The 26,641-nt window shown below is 43.2% G+C and overlaps 1 protein-coding gene across 2 annotated transcripts in view; it reads right to left on the bottom strand.

Moving 5' to 3' along the window:
• Nucleotides 1-1,580: 1,580 nt before the first annotated feature.
• Nucleotides 1,581-26,641, bottom strand: part of Mettl3 (methyltransferase like 3) — a 74,624-nt gene continuing 49,563 nt past the window's right edge. The window contains exons 10-12 of one of the 2 annotated variants that reach the window (XR_013897404.1): nucleotides 25,918-26,093; nucleotides 17,948-18,155; nucleotides 1,581-1,623 (exon numbers count right to left, since the gene is read on the bottom strand). Coding sequence is in view for 1 of the 2 variants with exons in the window: in XM_080272752.1 (XP_080128878.1) it covers nucleotides 18,044-18,155; nucleotides 25,918-26,093 (288 nt within the window). In the remaining variant the exon portion in view is untranslated. Of the gene's footprint in view, nucleotides 1,624-17,847; nucleotides 18,156-25,917; nucleotides 26,094-26,641 lie in introns of those variants that run through there. The other variant, XM_080272752.1, reaches the window with a different exon arrangement.

A 26,641-nucleotide genomic window follows, 5' to 3' on the forward strand; every position in this document is an offset into this window, starting at 1 on the left:
ACCTTGGCATGTAATTAGCGGGTGGTTTTCAATAATAGTGCCCTTCTGTGTATTAAATGTGAAATAATTTGTTGGATGGCAAGTGTAACCTTGATTGTTTAATTGTTGTGGTAATGTTTGTACTCATGGTTGTTCTATGAGTGTTTTGTCTGGAAACTAGAGGACATCTGTTAAACAGATAAACTGGCACTGTAATTTTAGTCTCTGTATTGACTCTATGATTCTATAAGGATGATGGTTTACCAGTAGTTATCTGTGATTTAACAGTTACTGTTCACTTGTAATGACTTGTGTGCCAACTAGCAGTTTTCCATTTGTAACGCTGTATGTTGACAGTAGTTGTTTAGAAGTATTGATGTACTGTATATGTTGACATGGTTCACTGCTATTGTGTTGGCAGTTATTTTGCAGTAGTAATGAGAATATTATTTTTTACATAACACTAATGTTGGTCAGTGATCATGTTAGTGGCACATTGTGGGGCTGGTAGTGAAGTGGAGCAGAGGGAAAAGTTGACTAAGTTTGGCTGCCACAAAGAAAGTGAGAGGAATAATATAATGGAGGTGATTAAAGAAGATCAAGATGTGAAGTTAAGGTGTGAGATGAATGAAACAATAACACACATGGTTAAAGAACAAGACATGAAGTTTGAGTGTGAGGTGGGTGAGGAAATGTTTGTCAGTGATGAGATTACCCAAGATACAGTCACTCTTTTTGCTGATGTTAGGAAATTCAAGTGTTTGGAATGTGGTCAGTTGTTTACTCATGAATGGAATCTTACCCAGCACACAGCAGTTCATTCGGGAGTGAAGAAGTATGAGTGTAATGTGTGTAAAAAGGTGTTTAATCATAGAAGCAACCAAAAGAGGCACCTGGCGATTCATTCAGGAGAGAAGAAGTTTGAGTGTAATGAATGTGGTAAAAAGTTCAGTGACAGAAGCACTCGCAACAGTCACCTACTAATTCATTCTGAGGTAAAGAAGTTCAAGTGCAATGAATGTGGTAAACACTTCACCAAAAAATGCTACCTCTCCCAGCACCTATTCAGTCATGAAGAAAGTGTGAAGAAATTTAAGTGTGATGAGTGTGGCAAGCAGTTTAAAAGAAAAGGAGAACTCACTCAGCACTTGCTCATTCATTCAGAAGTGATGAAGGTACAATGTGAAGACTGTGGTAAACAATTTAGTAATAAAAGGAATCTAACCCAGCATTTATTAATACATTTGGGATTGAAGAAATTCAGTTGTGATAATTGTGGTAAACAGTTTAATAGGAAAAGCAACCTTTCCAAGCACCTACTCATTCATGCAGGAGAGAAGAACTTTGTGTGTGATGAATGTGGTAAACTGTTTACTGACAAGAGCAACCTCTCGAAGCACCAACTGATTCATTCAGATGTGAAATTCAAGTGTGATTAATGTGTTAAAGTGTTGAGATGTAAAGTGGACATAGCCAGGCATATTGCCACTCACTGAGTTCAGGTACAATCTCTCGAAAGAGGCATCACCTTCACACACAGTACCCAATCCCTCCCTCAGCATTGTGGTTCTGGTAATTGTGGTAGAATGAGAAGACTTGATACCACTTCAAGGCTTTATTGAACTAAGAGAACATCTCCATAACCTGAAAAGATAAACATAGAATGATAGTAGGCAGAATCAAGCATACAAAGGACATTCTGATCACCAAAGTAATGGTGTGTAGAAGGGAAATGTTGGTGTCAAGTTTTAGGCATGTGCAGGTGTGGATGTCAGACTTTTACATCATGTGGTTGTAGATACAAATGTGGATGATGAACATATATAATTTGTGCATGGAGATCCACATACTGAAGTTATGCATCCTTTTCAACATTTTATTGTATTAAGAAAATAGACTTACACAAGAAATGCTGTTTAATTTTCTTGTTATCTATCTATCTATAGCCCGACGCCCTAATCCCGCAAAGGGTGGCCGCAGACAAAACGCCTCCAAGTCGCTCTGTCACCCACCATTTGACTACCCTCCCCCCAACTCACTCCCCCCTCCCTCATATGCCTCTCAACTCCACCCCTCCACCTCATCCTCGGTCTACCCCTCCCTCTCCCTCCCTCCACCTCACCTACATACACCCTCTTAGTCAGTCTTTCACTCTCCATTCTCTCCACATGTCCAAACCACCTCAGTGTATTTCTCTTAATCTTCTCAACCACATCCACATCCACCCCACAATGTTCCTTCACTTATTCATTCATCAACCTGTCCCTCCATGTCACTCCACATGCTCCTTTCAAGTAACTCACTTCCACTGCTCTCATTCTTGACTTGTTCCCCTCTTGCAAGGTCCACGCCTCGCTTCCATACATCAGGGTAGGGATCACAATACTATCATGTAGTGACTTCTTAACTTCCATATTCACCTCCCTATTTCTCATCACTGCTTTCAGTGAACCAACAACCTTCCTTCCCTGCTGTACCGTTTCACGCACTTCATCCCCCAAAGTTCCATCTTTACTCATCACACTACCCAAGTACTTGAATGCACTCACATTCTCCATATCTTCACCATCCAACCTCACTGTACAGTCTTTGACTTCATTCCTCTCAAACACCATAACTTTACTCTTGTTTACAATAACTTTCAGAATCCTCTTCCTACACACTGTCCCAGACTCCTTCACCAAACCTTGCAACTCCCATTCATCTTCACTCAACAATACTGTATCATCAGCAAACAGCAACACCGTAATCTTCCATATCTAACCCTCATTCATTAGAGCCACCCCCACATCCACTGCCCTACCTTGCACCTCCTTTACAACCCCTTCCATGTATATATTTAAACAGCCATGGAGACATCACACAACCCTGTTTCAGTCCCACATTGAGATCAAAGAACTCACTCAGCTCACCATCCACTCGCACCATAGCCCTAGCTCCTTTGTACATACTCTTCACAGCACTCAACAATTTCCCTTCCACTCCATATACTCTTAATACCTTCCACATACCTTGCCTATCTATTCTGTCGTAAGCTTTCTCCAAGTCTATGAAGGCAGCATACACTTTCTTTCCCTTCTCTAGATACTTCTCCACTAAACATCTTAGAACAAATATCTGATCTACACACCCCTTTCCCTTCCTAAATCCCCCTTGTTCTTCTCCAACTAGCTCCTCTGTCATATGCCTAACCCTATCAATGGGTATTCTACCATATATTTTTCCAGTCACACAAAGAATGCAAATACCCTTATGGTTACAACATACTTCTCTCTCCCCTTTTCCTTTGTATAAAGGAACAATTATACCTGATTTCCAGTCCTCTGGAACCCTTCCCTCTTCCCAAGCCAATCTACACAACTTCCATATCCACTCCACAACAATCTCACCCCCATACCTCAGCATTTCACCACACACTCCATGAGCTCCTGGGGCCTTTCCTGTCTTGATCTTCTTCATTGCTTCCACTACTTCCGCCCTACTGATCTCTTCCTCCCTCCTCTCATCTCTTCTTCTCCCAGCCATTCCCCAACCACTTATACTCGCACTGCTCTCACTCTCTACATTCAACAAATCCTCAAAGTGCTCCTTCCATCTCCTCAATTTCTCTCTCTTCTCCACCAACAATCTATTATTCTTATCTTTCACTCCCCTACTGTTTCCCCGTTCTTGTTATACTAAATATAGTGGTACCTTTAGGTGAGTTACAAGCTGCTTGGTGTCTTGTACCCAGGAAACCATTTACTACATATATGGTAACCACGTGCAGTAACCAAGTGGTTTACTGGTTTAAAGCATTCCAGCCAAATGTGTCCCATAAGGGAAGGTTGGAGTTTGTTGCTTACATACCCAGTAATTACTCCAGTAGATGACAATTGACTCTCCTTAAATGTCTGTATGGTGATCACTTGGTCATCATGCATAATTGGTACTGCACCTACTGCATGAGATCAAAACTGCAATTGAAAGTACAGAACCTATGGGATTTATCCTAATGGGCCAGAGCACTGAGTGGTCCTGCCATCTGGTGGGAGTCTGTGAGCTTTTCCCAGATACATATCTTGTGGATGTGAGAGTTACAGCTAATATTTGATGTTATTCTACCCAAAGCCAACTAAAACTGAGTGTTGTTATGTTGAACATTGGGTTTTCACCAACAAAACTAAGGGTTCTACAATTTTCAAGACCTTATAAAGAAGATGGGTTGGGAAAAAAATAGTATTCAAATGTATGTTCTGCTGCTTTCTATCAGGTGATTTCTAGGGAACTATTAGAGGGTTTATGTTGATATATTGCCTTCATGCATGTATAAAGATGGTAAATAATTCGAATAAGGGTAATAGGATTTCCATTTCTTAATAACAGTGATGAAAGATTTGGATAAATTTGCCATGCGACATTTCCATTCAATACTCAGCTGTGCCACACGTATGATTGTAAACAAACTCGAGACTGATGAGGTGTGTTGGTGATGGGCTGACATGGTTGCGTGACAGTGACAATAAGAACAGTTAGCAAAAAGACGAACTTTGTTTGCACTGTGGCTGACTGCAAACCAAATTCAACTTTCATTGCAGACCAGCACCCATTCATGAAGCAAGTGAAAGGATGTTTCCATCAAAGAAGGACACCAAACATTATAGGCTGTGGAAAACGTGTTGTACATTGCTTTGGCAGCGAATTTTAAAATATGGGAAAATTTGTGCATGAAAGCGTTTCTCCATATATTTACATGTTTTAGTCTTACACCAATTATATGGGATTTTTATTGAATAGTAAATTATATATAGAAGTTAATTCCATGGAGATGATGATTCATGTCACAATTTCTTTTTCTTTTTTTTCCTAATGCCACCTACACACCAATAGCATAATTGTCAAAGGCATTTGAAAAATTTTGTGACTTGAGGAATATATTATGAATGTTTTGAGAGTAAGCAATAGGATATTGGTAGTGAAAATTCTGTTGGGTAGAAAGATAGCTGCGATTATATCGGCATATGCTCCACAGGCAGGAATGGATGAAGCAGAGAAAGATAGATTTTGGGATGATTTAATATGTGTAGTGGGTGGTATGCGGGATGATGAGATAATGATTTAGGGAGGGGACTTAAATGGTCAAGTAGGTGAAGCAGCACAAGGTTATGAAGGAGTGCATGAGGGATGTGCGTATGCTATAAGGAATGCAGAAGGGGAAAGGATACTCGAGTTTGGGGAGGCAACGAACATGATTGTGTGCAACACACATTCTAGGAAAAGAGACAGCATGTTAATTATGCATGAGTCTGGGGGAAATAGCAGTCAGATAGATTATTTTCTGGTTAGGGGGGCCGATAGGAGGTTAGTGAGGGATGTTAAAGTTATAGGAAGTGAGGAGTGTGTGCAGCAGCACAAACTATTGATTTGTGATATGGTGCTTAAAGAACAAGTGATGAAAAAAAGGACTTATGTACCTAGGAGGAGAATATGGAAGCTAAAAAACCAAGTAGTAAGGGATGCCTTCTATAGCGAGTTGAGGAGAGTGGTGGCTGAACAGGGAGCTGTAGACAGAGGCATTAATGAACAGTACAGAGCCCTCAAGAACAATTTCTTGAGAGTTACTGATGTAACATGCGGTTGGACAAGAGGACCACCAAGACATAAAGTAACTTGGTGGTGGGATGAGGGTGTAGAAGCTGCAGTTAAGGAGAAAAGAAGGCTTTTCCGGGAATGGAAGAAGGGTGGTAGCAAAAAGGAATATTTGGCTGCCAAGCGGAGGGCTAGAAGAGAGGTATATAGGGCAAAGTCTGAGTCACAGAGACTTTTACTTGATAACCTAAATCATGGGGAAAGGAAAAATATGATATTTAGGGTAACAGGTCAGGTGAAGAGGGATAATTGGGATATTATAGGTGAGCAGTGTGTGAAGAATGATGAAGGAAGGGTAGTGGAGAACAGTGAGGATATTAAAGATGCATGGAGAGAGCATTATAACCGGTTGTTGAATGAGGAGTTTGATTGGGACAGGGAAGGTTTGGAGCCAGCAGATCTAGTGTCTGGCCCTTGGCCTTTGATTGATACTGCTACTGTGAGTGAGGCAGTAGGCAGGACGAAGGTGGGGAAGGCAGCAGGTGTGTCTGGGTTGACTGCCGAAATGTTGAAGGCCTCAGGCGATATAGGGGTGAGGTTAGTCACTGACCTGATAAATAGGATTATTTATGAGTGTGTTGTCCCAGATGATTGGCTAAAGAGTGTAATTGTAAATGTGTATAAAGGGAAGGGTGATGCCCTGGAAAGACGAAAGTATAGAGGTATAAAGCTTTTAGATCAGATAATGAAGGTAATGGAGAGAGTTTTAGAAGGTATAATTAGAGAAAGAGTGAATATTGATGAGATGCAGTTTGGGTTTATGCCAGGTAGGGGGACAGGTAGGGGACGACTGATGCTATATTCATTGTTCGACAGCTTCAGGAAAAATATATTGGTAGGAGAAGGGATCTTTATTTTGTTTTTGTTGATTTGGAAAAGGCCTTTGACAGAGTCCCTAGAGAGGTGGTGAAGTGGGCAATGAGAAAGCATGACTTGGAGGAGTGGCTGGTTAGGGTGGTTATGGCCATGTGTGTGGGTGCTCACACCCAAGTAAGAGCGAATGGAGATTGAGTGATGAGTATTCCATGAATGTTGGTGTGTATCAGGGGTCAGTCGTGAGTCCCATGTTGTTTATCATGGTACTTGAAGCCCTTTCACGTGACTTTAGAAACGGACTCCCGTGGGAGTTGTTGTATGCTGATGATTTGGTGTTGATTGCAGAGAACGAAAGGGAGGCGGAGGAAAGGTTTAGGAAGTGGAGAGATGGTATGGGGCACAAGGGCTTAAGGGTAAATGAAGATAAAACAAAAGTGATGATATCTAGGGTTGGTGGCGGTGCTGTCAAAGATGAGAGAGAGTGGCCATGTGCAGTTTGCCACAAGGGCGTGGGAAGTAATTCCATCTTGTGCGGTGTGTGTGATAAATGGGTGCATAAGAGATGTAGTGGAATCAGAGGTAGACTGCGAGATAATGCTGATTTTATGTGTGCGGCTTGTCGGGGTGAGCAGGTAGAGATTGTCAGACGTGAAAGGATTGAACTTGCTGGTGAATCTCTTGAGTGTGTGGAAGAGTTTTGTTATTTGGGGGAGATGTTGTGTGCTGGAGGTGGGGCTGGAGCTAGCTCTGTGGCTAGGGTGAGAAATGGTTGGAAGAAGTTTAGGGAGCTCTTGCCTCTCCTGACATTGAGAGGACTCTCCCTACGTGCTAAGGGGTCTTTGTATGCAGCATGTGTTAGGGGTGTAATGCTGTATGGTAGTGAGACCTGGGCAGTTAAGGAGGAAGATATTCGCCGGCTCAGACGTACAGAAATGACAATGATTAGGTGAATGTGCAGTGCGTCCCTACGTCCAAGGCCTGGAGGGGTTGGGTTTACGATGGAAGAGTTGAGAGGTAGGATGGGACTGGAGTGTATTGGTGTTGTGATGAGGAGAGGTAGATTGAGATGGTTTGGACATGTGGAGAGGATTGGGGATGATAATTGGGTGAGGAAGGTCTATCCATCTATCTATTGCCAGACGCCATAATCCCGTAAGGGGTGACCATTTGACTTTGAGTTAGTTGTTTTACGGGGAGGGGCACTAACCCTCCACCAACCCACTTGCTGACACGTAGGGAGCACGTATGGTTTGGTTATATGGTTACCACCCAGCGTTGTAAATGGTTTCTTGGCTTACAGGAAACCATTTGGCTTGTCACTCAATGTAAAGCCACCTGTAAAGGAAAGAAAAGCAATAAGAAGTGACAGGAAAGATGGGAGAAATAGGAAGAGAGGAGGACAGGCACAGAAAAAGAATGATAAAGGCTAAGGAAGAAGTAGGCAGCACTACATCAAGTGAGTGGATGATGGTCGAGAAAGGTGAGAGGTGTTAATATTGGGGGGTGGGGTTATGAGGGGTAGACCGAGAAAGACATGGGACGAGGTCATTAAGTGTGACCTCAGGGTTAAGGGACTGAACAGGGAGGCTGCAATGGATCGTGCTGCGTGGAGAGCCGCCATTAGGTGACCAAGGCCGACACATGCAAGCATGTTGGAGCCTTTAACCCTTTAACCGCGGGCATTGTTTTGCCCCGACTGGCCTCTCCCGCGGGGGTTTCAGCCAAATGTAAACAAACCTTTAAACCTTAATAACTCTGCACAGAATAAAGCTAGAGAAAAAAATAAGGTACCATTAGAAAGTACTAACCTTCAGCTTTGCATTGATGTAGGTTTCATGACTTGATTTTCACAGGACGGGCAGTGCTGTTAGAAGTGAGGGGTGTAAAATCACTATTTTACGCCCCACACACCAGTACCAAATGCCAACCACTCTCTGATAATAGTACTATAAACATATATGAACACTGCACATACGATAAACACCCACTCTGTGTTCACTGAGGTAGGTAAAAGGCACTGTAATTGCCCGCACTTCACTGCGGCATCACACGCTCACTGACGTTTGGTTAGCGGCGATGTTTTCATTATTTCTAACTTCTATTACTATTTTACATATAATCTGGGCAATATACATTATATTTACACTGCACTTATTACTATATTGCGTCATTGTCGCATCACAGAATTACACAAGTGCCGCAGATTTTCTTATTACCATATCACTTATATACTGGCCATATTTACATAATTTTCTAGGTCAAATATCTCTTATTACTATATTATACAATTATTGGTAAAGCACGTCACTGTCGCATCACAGAATCACAGCAGTGCCGCAGATTCTCTTATTACAATATCACTTATTATACTGGCCAATATTTACATTGCTTTCTAGGCAAAATATCCCTTATTACTACATTATCCATTATACAATTATTGGTAAAGCACGTCACTGTCGCATCACTGTATATCACTGTCACTGTCAGTATTTACTCAGAGAGTGGTACTCGGCAAAGCACGGAGTCACACAGAGAGCGACTTGGCATTCCTGGCACTGGTGTGTGCTCATTTTTCTCGTCCGAGGCCTCCGTGTGGTGTTATGACACACTCTGCAGCGGCCCTGTGACAACCTGCCGCCTGCGGTAAGAGGCAATTTCACAAGCTGGTGCCGGCTCATGTAATTGCGGCACTCAAGACGGTCAGGTTGTGTGTCAGAGTGTCGCCTCGGGACCAATGCCGTCACCTGACCAAATCGTGCAAGCAGCTGCTGCACGACAGTCTTGGAGAACTGTCTCAGGGATGGTTGCCTTATGCCCCCGACTTGTGTCTTGTAGAGGAGGAAGGCGTTGAGCATGCACATATCGAGCATGTGCAGGCAAGCCTTCCTGTACCATCGGGTGTTTCTCCTGAGACGGTCTATTTCGCCAATCATCATGTCAGACTTATCAACAAGTCTCATGTTGATATTGTAGTCAATGACGGCATCGGGGTTCATGATTGGCTCTCCCGTCCTGTAGCTGACCTTCCCAGTTCACTGCAATTCCCCCTTGTGGATGGTGCTGAGCATAGTCACGACCTTCTTGTCATGCCACCTGATCGCCAGAAGCTTGTCTGACTTCTTCAGGTGCACATCTCCCTTGGATGAGGATGATGCTTCTGTGAAACTTGGCCACTCTTTCCTATGGCTCCGTACAGTGCCCACAGTGCCAATGCCGTGTTCAGCCAGGTATTTGGAGAGTTTTGGTGCTGTGTAATAATTGTCTGTGTACAGCACATGATTCCCACCAAAATACCTCTCCATCAGCACTTTTACAACGGAGCCAGAGAAGCCAAGGGGGTCTTTCCTGTCCACGTCCATTGTACTTGCAGAGTAGATCACGAAATCAAGGATATACCCCGTCTCACAGTCACACAGCACAAAGAACTTTATCCCAAAGCGGTGGCGTTTGCTGGGGATGTACTGCATGAATTTGAGACGTCCTCTGAACAATACCAGGGATTCATCTATGACGACTTTTTGCATAGGACGGAAAAATCGCATAAATCGATCCCTAATCCTGTTGAGAAAATCCCTCACTTTCCACAAAGGGTCAGTTTGAGATGGGTTTCCATTGTCAGCGAAGTGCAGGTATCCTAGCAGCTGTCGGAACCGATCTCATGACATGTACTTCCCGAATGTTGGGATAGAAGTAATGTCATCAACCAGCCAGTACTCCTCCAACTCATGTCTCTTGATATGGGGCATCAAGAACATGAGAGCAAAGAACACATACAGCTCTCTGATCCCGACAGGCAACCACGACACTTGCTTTGGTGAGCCAATAGGTCCCAGCCCTTCTGTTGCACACTGAGCTGCATACCTATTGGTCTCATTGCAGACAAACTGCATGATTTCGTCATCCATGAAGGCCAGGAAGTAGTCAACAAAATCATCTCCTTCGTTGCATGGGAAGGCAGGCTGTATTCCCGCATTTGTCATGTCAAACGGCGGATTGTGTGGCTGAAAATCAGCACCGTCAGACCAAACAAATGCATCCACTTTCCTGGTGCGTGGTTCAGTGGAAGTGGCAGGTCACATTGCACTCTTTTCCCCGTGAGAAGGAGCTGAGGTGGAGGCAATGGGTGAGGCAATGGGTGAGGCAGGAGGCAAGCGGGAGGGGGGTGAGTGGGGGGGTGGCGAGGGTGAGGGAGCTGGGCGGGGGGCAGGCGGGGGGGTTACTGACCCGGTGTGTGGTGAAATCCGACCCTTTCTTCCCCGCTTATCACCTCGCTTATCACCCAGCTTTGCCTTCCTACTGCCACGCATCCCCTTTGGTCTAGGCCGGCCTGCCCTGCTTACCCTGGCTGCACGGCCTGCCTTCCCTTGCTGTGCAGGCTCTGGGAATTCATATTCCTCAGATGATGTAGACTGAGGAGAGGGCACGGCAGAAGATGAAGAAGATGTGAGGGCAATAGGGCTAGGGGAACGGGAAAGTGGTGGGAAATGCTTGCTAGGGCCTGGTGTAGGAGACGTAAGTTTACGCTTCACTCCCTTCCCACGTGCAACACCAATTTTCCCCATAGGCGCCTTCCCTTTCCCAGAGTAAGTTGGGGGCGGTGGGGGGGAAACAACATGTTCACTTTCATCACTGTCACTGTCAATGCTAAACGGTTCACCACCAATCACTGCAAAATCGTCACTACTACTTGCTGTAAGTGTATCACTCTCACTGCCACAATCCAGAGTTGTACTTACAGTTTTATCCAGCTCTGTCCTAATTTCTGGGGTGCTCAACCCCTTCTGCCTCGCCGTCGGCAGTTCCTTCCTCGGTGTAGAGGTCGAAGGCACACTAGCACTAATAATTTCCGAGGAGGAAGCGAGCGACGATGACTCGGGACGGAGCGCCATTATCACGCACAGAGCTGGACAGATACTGACTGATGCGTGTCAGGGCAGGGGTGGGGGGGGCCCCCTCGGGGTGGGAGGAGGGAGGTGTGGGATGGCTGGCGTGAAAGAACTCGACAGCTACTCTTGCGTGAGACATTTTGCGCACAGGAAAAACACGCGGTGTTCAAAATATTCACGAACATTCCAGAATGACATCCGCGGTTTGGTCAAGTTTTGTCGATGTCATTCTGGAATGACACCCGCGGTTAAAGGGTTAAAAATGAATACGAAAACGAAACGAAACTATATGAAAGCACTTTAAAAAATTTATCTTTGAAACCTGCATAACATATTTCTGGGAGAATTTCACAGACTCCCACTAGGTGGCAGGACCATTCAGTGCACTGGCCCATTGGAACCAGGCATCCTACTTGTAAACCCAAATTTTCCTTTATAACAGTTTAGGCCCACTAAATACATACTTACTGTTATGGTAAGTATCAGAAACATACACAAGCATGTGTAGGTTAATGGAAAATGGTGAAAAGGACACTATAAGAAGAAACATGTACCAGTACCGCTTTTTTTTATGTTTCTGCCTGGAATTGTTCTAAGTCTGTTCTTCATGCTACTAAAAAAAAATTTCATTCATATTAAATGCTCTGAACTTTCCAACTTGAATTCTTCCCACTCTTTTTGGCACCATGCCAAAAACCTTTCTAACAATTTTACCTCATCATCTTTTCCACTCTGATGGCTCTGTAGCTATTTCTTCTACTGATAAAGCAGAACTCATCGCTCAGACCTTCTCCTCCAGTTCCACCTTAGACAATTTCGGTGTTCTTCCACCATCACTTCCCACCTCTGACTCCTACATGGCTTCCATTAAAATTTCTTCAGTTGATGTATTTTCTTCCAATACTGGCCTCAGTACTAACAAGGAATATGGTCCTGGTCCCTCTTGTTGTCCTCAAGAACTGTGCTTCTGTGCTTACATCCTGCCAAGGTAAATTCTTTTGCCCTTGTCTATCAACTTGTACCTTTCTTTCTTGCTGGAAGTTTGCTCTCATTCAGCCTGTCCCAAAGAAGGGTGGTCATTCCTATCCCTCTAACTATCCCCTAATTAATATCCTTTGTTTCAAACATTTTTGAGTCAATTCTTAACAACAAAAATTTTAAAGCATCATTCCTGTCACAACTTTCTTTCTGATCATCAGTAAGGGTTCACCTGGGACACTTCGCTGACTATCTCACCTACCTGTCAGACTCTTGGTCATCCTCCTTTTGGGACTTTAGCGAAGGCTTTGCCATTGTACTTTGACATCTCAAAAGCTTTTAATTGAGTCTACCATAAATCTTTCATTTCCATACTGCTCTCTGACGGTTTCTGTCCTATTTATGCCTTCATCTCTAGCGTCCTTTCTGGTCATTCTGTAGCTGCTGATGTACACAGCCACCATTCTTCTTCTATGGCAATCAGTACAGGTGTTCCCCAGGGCTCTGTCCTTTCACCAACTTTCTTCCATTTATTCATCAGTGACCTTCTAAGCTGTACATCTAGCCCTATCCACTCATACACTGATGACTCCACCTTCACCTTTCCATTCGTTTCCCGCAGCATCCATCTTGACAATTACATAAACACACAAGGGGTGAGGCTATGGCACACCTATTATCTGCCTTGGCTCATATCTCTGATTGGGGTAAATGTAACCTTGTTTTTAATGCATCAAAACTCAGTTGTCACATCTATCAACCTGACAAAATCATCTGCCAGAGTACCCTCTAATTTTTAACTATATCTAGCTCAATCCCGCATCATCTTTAAACATACATGGGGTTTCATTCTCATGGGATTTATCTTGGAAAGATCATATTACCTCACGTGAAATCTGCTTCCAAGAGATTAGATGTGCTAAGCCAACTCCGTGCCTTCTTTACCTCTGCTTAGTTGTTGACTTTATACATGGGTTTTATTTACCCCTGTGTAGAGTACAGCTCTCACATGTGGGGAGCTTCCCACATAAAGCTCTTCTCAACAAGGTGGAGTCAGGCTTTTCATCTCGTTAGCTCTTCTCCTCTTACTGGCTCCCTTCAACCTCTGTCTTTCCCCCACGCTGTTCCATCTTTATCTCTTTTCTGTCGCTACTTCAATGGTCACTGCTCTGCACTGTCTGCTTGCATCCCTCCACAACTACATCGGGCTCACAGCACCCATCTAGCAGCAAACTCTCCTCCCTTTTCTGTCCAACTTTCTAATGCAAGAGTCAACTGTTTCTCCCAGTCCATCATGAATGCAACAGGTCAGCTCAGGAACTGTCTCCCTCTGTCTGTATTTCCTACTGCCTATGATCTCCAGTCTTTCAAATGCAGAGTGTCCAGGCATCTCGAAATGAATGGATCTTGAATTTGGCTCTCTGTTGTTTTTGTTTTTTCTTGGAATAATTTGAAGGCTCCTGGCCCTTGATTCCTTCTTCCTTAAAAAAAAAAAAAAAAAAAAAAAAAAAAAAAAAAAAATGAAGTACTGTAAGGGGTTCTGAGGCTAAGGGTCAGAAGTTAGTGGTCACCAGCTGGGATAAACCCCGTGATTTACGGCCTCTGAATCCCTCAAAGCCATCAGAAGCCACAGATTTTGCACCATCACTGTTGCCAGTAATTGGCACGGGTGTGTGATAACGAAGGTTTTACAAAGCTTGATAACATCAGGAGGGCAGATTTTCATCTAGCAGTGGTAATGAAAACCACCGTAACCATGTGTGGGATAACCGAGGGATCACTGTACGGGTACTAAGTAACAATGCTGAGCCACTGTGCCATGCTGTCAAATGAAAGGCAAATTCTGCCCAGTCCTAAAACTTAAAAAAGAATGAACAGTCCCAAACATCCAATCTGGGCTTGGGAAAATATACACAGAATTATGGTAACCTGAGCTGCGAGGTCAAGTTGTTCCTAGGCTTTTCCTCTCTATCGTAATTTCAGTAAAAGTCCTCTCATTCGGCATCTTTGGGACCAGGCAGGTCCCAAATGAGCAGAAACTGCCAGATGACCTGGAAAGCCCGCCAAAAATTTCTAGCAATCATGGTCGGTCACCCTAATGCAATCATGGTGCCTGGTAAGTATTATTGGTCAACCCTAAGCACTAAATATTTAATAAGCAAATTATATTTAATGTTTTTAATAATACATTACATATGAACGTACCTTAACCTTGGTGTATTTACATATGTGCACCGTAAAATAGCACAACAAAGTTTCCAAACTTTCAGAAGGTCCCGCTCACAAAGCCAGTAAATCATGAGTCATGACGGCTGACAGCACATGCAGTGCTGGCAAGCAGAAATCTTCAAAAGCGCTAAGCTCTACTTTAAAATGCGCTAAGCTGGAGGTGAACTGTTCAGATTTTTGTGCTAAATCTGACATCAAAACATGCTAGGTATAGAAGAAAATCTAATATTTATGGACACTAAATAATTATGAAAAACTCTAAATTATTATGAATGCGATCTAGCGCCAACAGCACCAAATTGGCAACTATGGAGCACAGGTATCAGCAGCAAGCCCGCAACCCTGTTGCGGGTGCCAATTAGCTCAGCATATGTGCTGGAAGAGCAGAGACCTTTCGTAATGGGACTATTTATGAAAACCACCAAAAGACCGGAAATACCGTAAGAGCAGATGCAGAATGAGAGGACTTTTACTGTAATATTCATATTTGCAGTTACATATTTACTTCCATACCCTAGTATTTGTCTAAAACTGTTAACAGTAAAAATGGAATTTGTCTGGAAACAAACAATAATTCCCACTTTAAAGAATCACATCTCAGGAATGGTTTCTTACTTTGTTGACAAACCAAAACTGGAACAATCTTAACGATGTGCAAACATGAAATCATTTATCTAATTTTTCACCTTACTGGTGGCTCTGTACAACCTTACTCAAAGCACCACTTACTGTAAACAGTTACAGTAGAAACTTACTTTGAGAAAAACGTGTACCAGTACAAAGTATAATAGAAATAATAATGGTCGTTTCTTGCCAAGACGAGCGAAACTGTTCTCAGGGCGAAACCTCCCAGATTCTATCAAGGCTTGGACTGCCAAGTGGCTTGAGCATTTCCTTCAATTCACTATTTACATTATTTGCACATATTGTACCTGATCATTCTGGATGCCTTAAAAAATCCAAATAAAGGAAAACTTGTGCTGACATATACTCATAAACTTGAAATCACCTTTTAGGTTTGGTTATCCTTAACTCTCACTTGCATGATTTGTTTCATACACGACCGCCCGCAGAGTATGCCCATATTTCCCCAAAATAGCCTGTTTTAAACCTATATATCTCGAAAAATTTAGCAGTTAGGGAAACAAATTAAAGACCATATTACTCAACAACTCTTCTTGCAAATGAATCCATCCCCAGGTCTGCAGGTGGTCATGTCAATAAGTAATGGCGATGGGAAGAGGAGTGACTTTTGGCTCTCGGGCTTAGATGGATTCGTGCATGCATGCGCAGCTCTGACTTTGGCTCTGCTTTCAACATGTTAACTTCTCCACTACTAGATAAACTGGACACAGTTGCATCCAAGGCATGCCCTATGACACTGTCACTCAGCCCTTTGCTAGTATTCTTGGAAAGAGGCATGGCTGGGGTGGATGATGCTATTGGCCACAGATGGCGGGGACAGAATCAGACGAACAGGAACTTGAGGACATCGTTGTACACCTGGCAAAGGCACTGGACAGACTATGCTGTGGAGGGACTCCCTCCCTACCCTTTGGTGTCGAAGTGATGTGGCTCACGGTTCAAATGATGGTGGGAAGACACGTGCAACTCCTCCTGCCACCCAGCGGACCTGTACACCCATTTTGCCATGGGTATACCTCCTGCCCAGCATTGGGAGTTAAGAAGATTTAACCTTGATTTTTGTGTAACAATAAGACCAGTCAGTACTGGTCTAAACCAGTCTTGTGGCTGTTCAGGCAAGATAGTGTCAGGCAAATTAGATTGGCCAGGACTGGTCTAAAGTGGTCCTGCCCCAGACGAGACCCAGGATTACCTAGTTCTGTGCACAAGGATGCACGGTAGCACTGGGAAGTAAGGACAGCTTTGAGCATTCTGTGCCCGAGGTAAACAGCTGATATGGCAAAGATGGCAGACAGAAGTCAAAGCTAAATACAGTAATTTCTCAATTATCTATCGTCGTAATATCCGGCACTTTTTGCACGGCTCTGTTAAAACAACATCTGGCAAAATTAGGCAGTGTCAGGCTCAGAAATGAGAAGCAATTGGTGGTACTATGCATTTTTCGGCAGTTAAGTGTATCACCTGGCTCAGACACAGGACCCAATTGGCACATGGGCAGACCCAGAAACATGCCAGCCAATTGTAATGTGTTGCAGAAGCAGCCGACCTGATGCGCGAAGCCCACTGTCGCTCTCTCATTTGCTCCCTTGGACATCCCATAGTAAGGATCGTGTCTGTGCATTGTGCATTTGTGACCCATGCAGTGGCTAACCCCCAGTGCTGTGACAGCCTCTTGCCCCCTGTGCCTTGCTTGTTGCCGTATTGGTAGAGGCTGTAGAGATAAACTGAGATGGTGGAGCTAGATTAATCACTGTGGGAGCCATTTGCCACTAGACCACATGGAATAGAGTGCACTGCACTGAATAGTGTACTACTCTACCCTCCATGAATGCCAACACTAGGTGATTACAGTATGATTATGATTATATTATGTCCTGTATATACTGTATCAGTACTGTACAGTATAATATTTTTTGTTTGATAATAATCTTTTACTCTTGGGTAATATTGTTGGAAAGTTTTTAGGATATAGGGTTGAGAAATATAGCTTAGGGTAGTTACATATTATCTGGCTCAGTGTCGATTGGATAGCTAATTGAAGGTACTGACACAATATCTGGCATTTCACATTGTTAGGCATGGGAGTTGGCAGAAGTATGCTAGATAATTGAGCGATTACTGTACTGTATTTTAAACATAGGTAGGATTGTGCTTAGATAGCAGCCAACAATGACATGGGATGGTGTCATATAGATGCAACTTGAATACTTGTTTAAAGTCTCCCTATCCAATATTCATTTGAGAAACTGGCATCAGATGATAATGGTGTTTCAAAAATGGTGGTTTCAAAAAACATTTTTTTTGTCATACATGTGGCATCCACCATCCATATACTCAGTGTACTACTATTTTAAAGTGGATCTACACTGAGGAATAAATCAGGAATCCAGGAAGCTATTTAATAAGCTAGGTGGCAACCACAGTGCCAACGAATATATGCCTGGCAGTGTAATGATGTGGGCAATAATGATTTGATCCAAGGGATGGTTATGGTTTAAAGCTTGTGTAATGCTGCACAGAGGCATGCAACTGATCGTGCTCATCTTAAATGTCTGGACTGAGACTAAGCAGCCTTGCTTCCAGCCCCTTTGCTCTTAAAAGGGCAATAAACGGTTGGATGATGGATGGATGGATGGATGGATGGATTAAAAAACATTTAAGACAAGTTTTTACTTTATTAAATTACTGTATCAACAATTAAAAGTAAAATATTCTATCTTTAAACAATGGTTCATAAAAGTCCATCACAGACACTAGTAAAATAAATTTAGATTTGTAATATTCACCTGAAATAGTTCTTCCTTGCACAGTTCACCTCACATCATCATGATGGATTAACTGTTATCATTATAAACGATGAAATCCTCTTGGCAGAAGTGATTTTACTGAGACGTTGGTTTGCGGCAAATTCCATCGGGGTACCTCTCCTTAAAGGCCTTTACTAAATCTTCCTCTAGCAAATTAACACCTTCCAACTGATTTCCTAGTGTGACCCTGAAAAAGAGAAAAGGAGATACAAATTCCTTAATGGACACTAGTATTACAAAATTAGTCTGAAGCATATTCAGCATGATTGTGAAACCTGAGCGGCAAATGACCAACAGCTCTTTCTTGGTTACACACTATAAAAATAATAATGTTTAGGAAATGCTGCAGGACCGATCAAGATGAACGGAATACAGGGGAGGGGGGGGGAACTATCAGAATTATGGAACAGAAGAAATGAGAAACATACTGAGATGGTACTGATATATCTAACCCCACCATGCCAGACTCTTTATAGCGTCAATATTCTCCCACTACGAGAATTTTTCCCAAAATAGCTTGTTTTCAAACCTTAATATCTTGGAAATTATAGCAACTAGGGAAACAAATTAAAAACCATATTACTCTCCAATGCTTCTTCTCGCGAACGAAAGTGATCCCCCAGGTCTGTAGGTTGTTGCGTCGATGTGTAATGACATGAGGAAAAAGACTAATTTTTGCCACAAGAACAGGATGTGTTTGTGCGGCTGCCCGAGGCCCCGACTATGGCTCTGCTCTCAACTTGAAAACTTCTCCATTACTAGACAAACTAGTGGTGTCCAAGGCATGCCCCATGGCATTATCACTGAGTCGTGAGAGACTTGGCAGGGATGGATGAGGCAAATGTCCACAACAGGCAAGAACGGAATCAGACGAGAAGGGTTAAGAAAAGATCATCTTACATCTGGCAAAGTCACAGAGACAATGGAGGTATGGTTGGCTCAACTGGCAGGAGTCCCTCCCTAGCTTTTGGTGATGAGATAAAGTGGTGGCCACTTCAAACTGTGGCACGAAAACTAGTGTGGTTCTGATTGACATTCGGCACCGTCCAGCCACCGATTTCTTGGTAGTTCTGACCAACACCTGGTGGTTAGAGGTTAAAGAGTGCACTGTCAGTCGAATTATAGGGCTACTCACTCTGAAAATTGTAATAACGACAAACAAAAAGTTAGACACATTTTCAGAATAACAATGGTGAAATGATTGCGAATTTGCCAGAAATGTGCCTCCAAGTCAACTGATTGAGCCAAGATAGCTGCCCACTGTTCACATCTGCTGTGATTGTCTGCTTTTCTTTCCATTTTGTGCATGAAAGGCCACTGAAACTCCTTTGCTCTCGCAGCAAGTAAAAGTTCAAGTGCTTAACAGAGAGTGCAGTGTACAATATTATGTTAAACTATAAGTTTTTGTGTGTGAAAAACTGAAACTTGAGACCTGGAAACTGTGTCTACTGTGCATACACGATGCCTCCCAGTTAGCTGATTCTGCCACGATGGTCGCTCAGTGTTTACATTTGCTGTGATCATCTGCCTTTTGTTCCATTTTGAGCATGAAAGGCCACTACAACACCACTGCTATTGCCAAATAACAGTGCAAGTGCATAACAAATAGAGCAGTATGCAATTTTAAGTGAAGTGTTGACTTTATGTGTGTGAAATACAGCCTCCTCCACCTCCTTCTTCTTTCTCTCTCTCTCTCTCTCTCTCTCTTTTTTTTTTTTTTTTTTGTCAAGGGCCCTTTCCCTATCCCTACTGAACTCATGTCATACTGACCTCATTATACGATAATTTGTTATGCAATGGACTTTCACTGGACGTAACCCCATCATACGGCAAGTCATGACAGTGTATAAATAGGCCCGGAATATGTACAGACTGGCTTGGGAGAATGACCGAGTCCAAACGAATGGAAGTCAGTTCTACTACTGTAATTAACTTGCATGAGTGAGCCAGAAAAAAGAGGAGCATGTGAAAATCATAAGGGCATTTATCTTCTTAGCACTGTGGGAAATATATACTGCAGGATAGTGGCTCACAGAGTAAGGAAGTGATAAAAGGAGATGGTAGGAGAAACAAAGGGGTTTTATGAAGCGAAGGGGCTTAAGGTAGTAGTCCAAATCTTCTCTCTGAGATGTCAGGTAGAGAAGTATTTTGAGAAGGGAAAAAAGTTAATGTTAAGTTTGTGCTTTCCTCTTTAACACAGAGGAAATATCTGAAAGTAGTACAACTACTACTTCATCCATCATCCAATCTACTACAAATATTTTTCCTCCCTCTCCCTCCCTCTAAACAACTCTACACTCAGTCACACACCAAATAGCTTCCTTTATTACCAAGAAACCATTTCCTCCTCATCCAACCTCACTGTACATTCTGAAGGCCATAACTTTACTCTTTCCTACATTCACCTTTAGATTCCGTTTCTTACACACTCTCCCAAACTCATTCACCAAACCTTGCAGCTATGCTCTAAATATACTGTATGTTTAAGTTCAAGCATTTTACAATTTTGCGACAGTCAATAGAATGTGGGATACGACTGTATCCCTAAAAATAATCATTACAGCGTTCGTTCACACCAAAAATGGTAGGGAAATACATGCTTGAGTCAAGTGTCACTAGGTAAAACAAGCATTTATATATTTTTCATCATTTCTCAGCCAATTCCGATACAAATCTGATTATCTGATAGTTTTCCCTTCCGATACCTAATCAGCTTTTGCCTCTCGATTTACAGCACTAGTTCCCTATACCTTATGTATGCAATGTCATTTGAACTTAGGCCATCCCTATAAAGTAAGTGCTACTGCAATTACAGATATACAGAACCGTCCTGGATTGTACTGTACTACCGTACTGTATTCCAATGGATGGGCAAGAATGTTGAAAGGATGTAATTTTGGCCAAACACAGACAATAAACTAGGCACTTTATACACTAAATGTTAATGAGGTACTTATCCTTCACCTTTTGGTATGACTAATGCCAACTTTAATTTCAAGCAATATATATAAATTATATGAAAAACTTTACACTCCCTCGTCTAGCTTTCTTTCCTTCATTCTTTCCCCTTCCTTCTGCCTATGGGTGACTCTACACTAAGTTACAAGCCAAATGGTTTCCTGTACACCAGGAAACCATTTACTACACTGGGTGGTAACCATATAACTAAATTATGGTGCCTGGGTGTTTAGTGGGTAATTAAGGCGCTCCAGTCTGATTGAGCCTGTGTAGGTTGAAACCCCAACCTCCAAGGGAGGGGGAGGTTGGGGTTTATTGCTCACGTACTGCCACTCAGGGATGCGTAAGGCTGGTCACTCTCACCTTAAATGTCAGGACCAACTTGCCTAACCCTGGGATCTTCTGCACCTCATGGGGCAACATAGGATTTGATGATGAATGGATGATTGAAAAACTGGATATAATTTTTTTATTTTTAAAAAATATTTGGGAATGGTTGCTGATACAAGGGCCGTGAGAGGACAATGTGGAGGTCTGTTAGATCATGTGAATGTGGTATGCAAGATCAAGCTGAGAGGAGTGAGGTGGATCAGGAGAGAGAGGAGCAGTCAGGGCGAAAGACTGAAAGTTGAGAAGCTGAGGATCAAAGAAATGGCAGATGATTACAGGACCAATGTAGAGTTGGAGTTGGAATCAGTGAATTGGAATGATTGGATCTGGACAGCCTGTGGAATGCATATAGGGACTGCTTAGTTAGGAATCCTAAATCGGTGTGTGGTGTTGCAAGAGTAACAACAAAGAAGAACGGTACAGCATGGTGGGATGAGGAGGTTAGGATAGCAGTGGAGGAAAAGAGGAAGAAGTGGCTAATGTGGTTACATGACAGGGGTTCAGTTGAAATAAGAACAGAATATATTGAGAGCAAGAAGCATGTAAAGAGACTAGTGATGAGGAAAAAGGAGGTAAATGATGATCTAGAAAGAAAAATGAATGCAAATTACTCTGAAAATAGGAAGGTATTATGGAAAGAGGTGAGGAAATGTAGAAGTGAAAGCGGAAAGAAATGTGATGGTGTGAAAGATGTAGGTGGTAGATTATTAACCCATGGGGATGAAGTAAGGACCAGATGGAAGGAATATTTTGAAAGCCTGATGAATGGGAATAGAGAGAACAGAGCGGTTGTAAAAGTGATTGGTTTTTGGGGTGTGCAGAGAAGAAATGCAGTGCCAGGAGACGTGACACTTGCGCAGGTGAAGAGTGCTGTGGGTGCCAGGAGACATGACACTCGCACAGGTGAAGAGTGCTGTGAAGCGGTTGAACAATGGGAAAGCAGCTGGGGTTCATGACATGTGTGCAGAGTTGCATAAGTGTAGTGGAGAGAGTGGAATGAAGTGCTTATTTAAGATATGTAAGAAGGCATGGATGAGTGAAACTGTGCCTGCAGAGTGGAAAATGGCTATGATTGTACCTGTGTACAAATACAGAGGTGAGCGAAGTGAGTGCAAGAATTATCGTGGCATAAGTTTACTGAGTGTGGTAGGGAAGGTATATGGATGAACTATTATAGAGGATGTGTGCAACACACATTTTAGGAAAAGAGAGAGTAGGTGAACTGCATACAAGTCTGGGGGAAATAACAGTCAGATAGATTATTTTCTGGTTAGGATGGCTGATAGGAGGTTAGTGAGGGATGTTAAAGTTATAGGAAGTGAGGAGTGTGTGAAGCAGCACAAACTATTGATTTGTGATGTGGTGCTTAAAGAACAGGTAATGAAAAAGAGGACTTATGTACCTAGGAGGAAAATATAGAAGCTGGAAAACCAAGTAGTAAGGGATGCCTTCTATAGTGAGATGAGGAGAGTGATGGCTGAACAGGGAGCCATAGACAGAGGCGTTAATGAACAGTACAGAGCCCTCAAGAACAACCTCTTGAGAGTTACTGATGTAATATGCAGTTGGACAAGAGGCCCACTAAGACATAAAGTAACTTGGTGGTGGGATGCGGGTGTAGAAGTTGCAGTTAAGGAGAAAAGAAGGCTTTTCCGGGAATGAAAGAAGGGTGGTAACAAGGAGGAATACTTGGCTGCCAAGCACAGGGCTAGAAGAGAGGTATACAGGGCGAAGTCTGACTCACAGAGACTTTCAATTGATAACCTAAATCATGGGGAAAGGAAAAAATGATATTTAAGATGGCAAATCAGATGAAGAGGGATAATCGGGATATTATAGGTGAGCGGTGTGTGAAGAATTATGAAGGACGTACAGTAGTGGTGAACAGTGGGGATATTAAAGATGCATGGAGAAAGCATTATAGCCAGTTGTTGAATGAGGAGTCTGACTGGGACAGGGAAGGTTTGGAGCCAGCAGATCCAGTGTTTGGCCCTTGGCCTTTGATTGACGCTGCTACTGTAACTGCCGTAATAGGCAGGATGCAGGTGGGGAAGGCAGCAGGTGTGTCTGGGTTGACTCAGGAGATACAAGGGTGGGGTTAGTCACTGACCTGATAAATATGATTATATATGAGTATGTTGTCCCAGATGACTGGTTGAAGGGTGTAATTGTAAATGTATATAAAGGGAAGGGTGATGTCCTAGAAAGAGGAAATTAAAGAGGTATAAAGCTTTTAGATCAGATAATGAAGGTAATGGAGAGAGAGTTCTAGGAGGTATGATTACAGAAAGAGTGAATATTGATGAGATGCAGTTTGGGTTTACGCCAGGCAGGGGGACCAATGATGCCATAGTCATTGTTTGACAGCTTCAGGAAAAATATACTGGGAAGAAAAGGGATCTGTATTTTGTGTTTTTTTAATTGGGAAAAGGCCTTTGACAGAGTCCCTAGAGAGGTGGTGAAGTGGGCAATGAGAAAGCTTGGCTTGGAGGTGTGGCTGGTTAGGGTGGTTGTGGCTATATATGTGGGTGCTCGAACCCAGGTATGAGTTAATGGAGATTTGAGTGATTTGTTTTCCGTGAACGTTGGTGTGCATCAGGGGTCAGTTTTGAGTCCCATGTTGTTTATGATGGTACATGAAGCCCTCTAATGTGACTTCAAAAACAGATCCCCATGGGAGATGTTGTATACTGATGATTTGGTGTTGACTGCAGAGAACGAAAGGGAGGCAGAGGAAAGGTTTTGGAAGTGGAGAGATGGTATGGGGCACAAGGGCTTAAGGGTAAATGCAGATAAAAGTGATCATATCTAGGGTTGGTGGCGGTACTGTCAAAGACGAAGGACAGTGGCCATGTGCAGTTTGCCACAAAGGCGTGGGAAGTAATTCCATCTTGTGCAGTGTTTGTGATAAATGGGTGCACAAGAGATGTAGTGGTATAAGATGTAGACTGCAAGACAATGCAGATTTTATGTGTGCGGCGTGTCGGAGAGAGCAGGTGGAGATTGTCGGGTGTGAAAGGACTGAACTTGCTGGTGAGTCCCTTGAGTGTGTGGAAGAGTTTTGTTATTTGAGAGACATGTTGTGTGCTAGAGGTGGGGCTGGAGCTAGCTCTGGGGCTAGGGTGAGAAGTGGTTGGAAGAAGTTCAAGGAACTGTTGCCTCTCCTGACATTGAGAGAACTCTCCCTACGTGCTAAGGGGTCTTTGTATGCAGCATGTGTTAGGAGTGTAATGCATTATGGTAGTGTGACCTGGGCAGTAAAGAAGAAAGATATTTGCAGGCTTGGACGTACAGAAATGACAATAATTGGGTGAATGTGCAGTGCATCCCTGCGTACAAAGCCTGGGGGGGGGCTGGGTTTACGATGGAAGAGTTGAGAGGTAGGATGGGACTGGAGTGTATTGGTGTTGTGATGAGGAGAGGTAGATTGAGATGGTTTGGGCATGTGGAGAGGATGGGGGATGTTAATTGGGTGCAGAAGGTGAGAAGTGTTAATATTGGCGATGGGGTTGTGAGAGGTAGGCCGAGAAGGACGTGAGACGACGTCATTAAGTGTGACCTCAGGGTTAAGGGACTGAACAGGGAGGCTGCAGTAGATCGTGCAGCATGAGCAGCCGCCATTAGGTGACCAAGGCCGATGCATGTGCAAAGGAGGTTGAAAGTAGTGACACAAGGAAGAAAAATGGCTGGTGCAATGAAGGCCTTGATAAGAAACAGAGGCTTGAGTGTTGCAGCTGCACGAGGCTTACATAAAGGAGTGTTAGTGCCAACTTTAACATATGGATGTGAGACTATGGTGTGGCATGAAAATGAAAAGTCAGGAGTAAAAGCAGTGGAGATGGGACTGCTGAGGAATGTTAGTGGAGTACAGAAAGTGGATAGGATATGAAAGAATGTGATTTGTTCTTACCTAATTGTTCTTACCTAATTGTATCTTTACAGGAATGAGTCAAGCTCGTACTGTCCCGTGTCTTAAACCATATTTATCGTACATATGTGGAGTGAGGAAGTTGGTAGACACCAGAATCAAAAAGTGTACTGGGATGGAATGGTCATGTGGAGAGCATGGATAACAATAGGGTAGTGAAAAAGGTATATCTGAACGAATCTGAAGGAGGGAGGGGGCGAGGTAGGCCAAGGAGAAGGTGGAGAGATATGGTGGATGAATGTGTGAGGAAGAGAGGTTTGGAAGTCGGTGAGGCTAGGGAACTGACAAGAGATTGAGCTGGCTGGATGAATGTTGTGAGGAGAAGTGCATGATCAGGGATTTGGCACTCCTTTTTAATGTGGCAGCATCTGGCTTGACACAATCGGATGCGTTTATGTGAAGCTATAGAACGTGATGAATGTTTTTGAAGTATCCGATAGCGCCAGGATTCCTGGGGCTTGAATGATGAGTGAATGGAAGTGTGGCCTATTGGACTGAGCAAATTTGGGCTATCTGGACATTGCTACTCCTCACCCTGCCCTAGGGTGGGAAAGGAGGTCCAGATGATGATGATAATGAAAAATGTTTGGGATTACTGTACATGGATGATGGATGGAAAAAATATTTGGCTGCAAGTTCCATGCTCTGGCTTAGCTATACATCTATAACTTACCAGTTGGGTTGCACGTTATGTGGCCGACCAAACAATTCCAGTTTGCGTGTGCCAGGTGAGAGGCGCTCAATGATGCCATAAATCTCATCAGGTTTGTGGCTAGTGGCCCGTACCTCAGCAACGATAACATCACCATCAAGACCACGGTTGATTTTGGGATTGCCTTTCATACCAACCTGCAAGATATTATTAGGTTAAATACCAGCATAGTCATCATCTGAAACTTTTTCTTAGCTAATAGCTGGGGTTGGTACAAGATATTATTAGGTTTAATATCAGCATAATCATCAGCTGAACTTTATTTTCAGCTAATAAATGGCATGGGTAGGATCAAAGAAAAACAACACAAAAAACACAGAACTATTCATCCATCCACCCACCATCAAATCCTGTGTTGCCCCATGAGGAGCACAGGAGCCCGGGGCTAGGGAAGTTGGTCCTGATATATCAAATGAGAGTGACCAGCCTCACTCATCCCTGAGTGGGATTACGTGAGCAACAAACTCCTAACCACCCCTTAGATATAAACCTTCACCACCTCAATCATATTGGACCGTTGTAATTACCCACTAAACCACCAGGCACCATAATAATTATATGGTTACCACCCGGCATAGTAAATGGTTTCCTGGTGTACATGAAACCATTTGGCCTGTCACTCAGTGTAAAGTCACCCACTGGCAGAAGGAAGAGGAAAGAATGAAGGAAAGAAAGACAGAGGAGG

The sequence above is a fragment of the Coenobita brevimanus genome, chromosome 51 (assembly GCF_032717465.1).
Source record: "Coenobita brevimanus isolate Jiangsu-jjx chromosome 51, ASM3271746v2, whole genome shotgun sequence".
Taxonomy (NCBI): domain Eukaryota; kingdom Metazoa; phylum Arthropoda; class Malacostraca; order Decapoda; family Coenobitidae; genus Coenobita; species Coenobita brevimanus.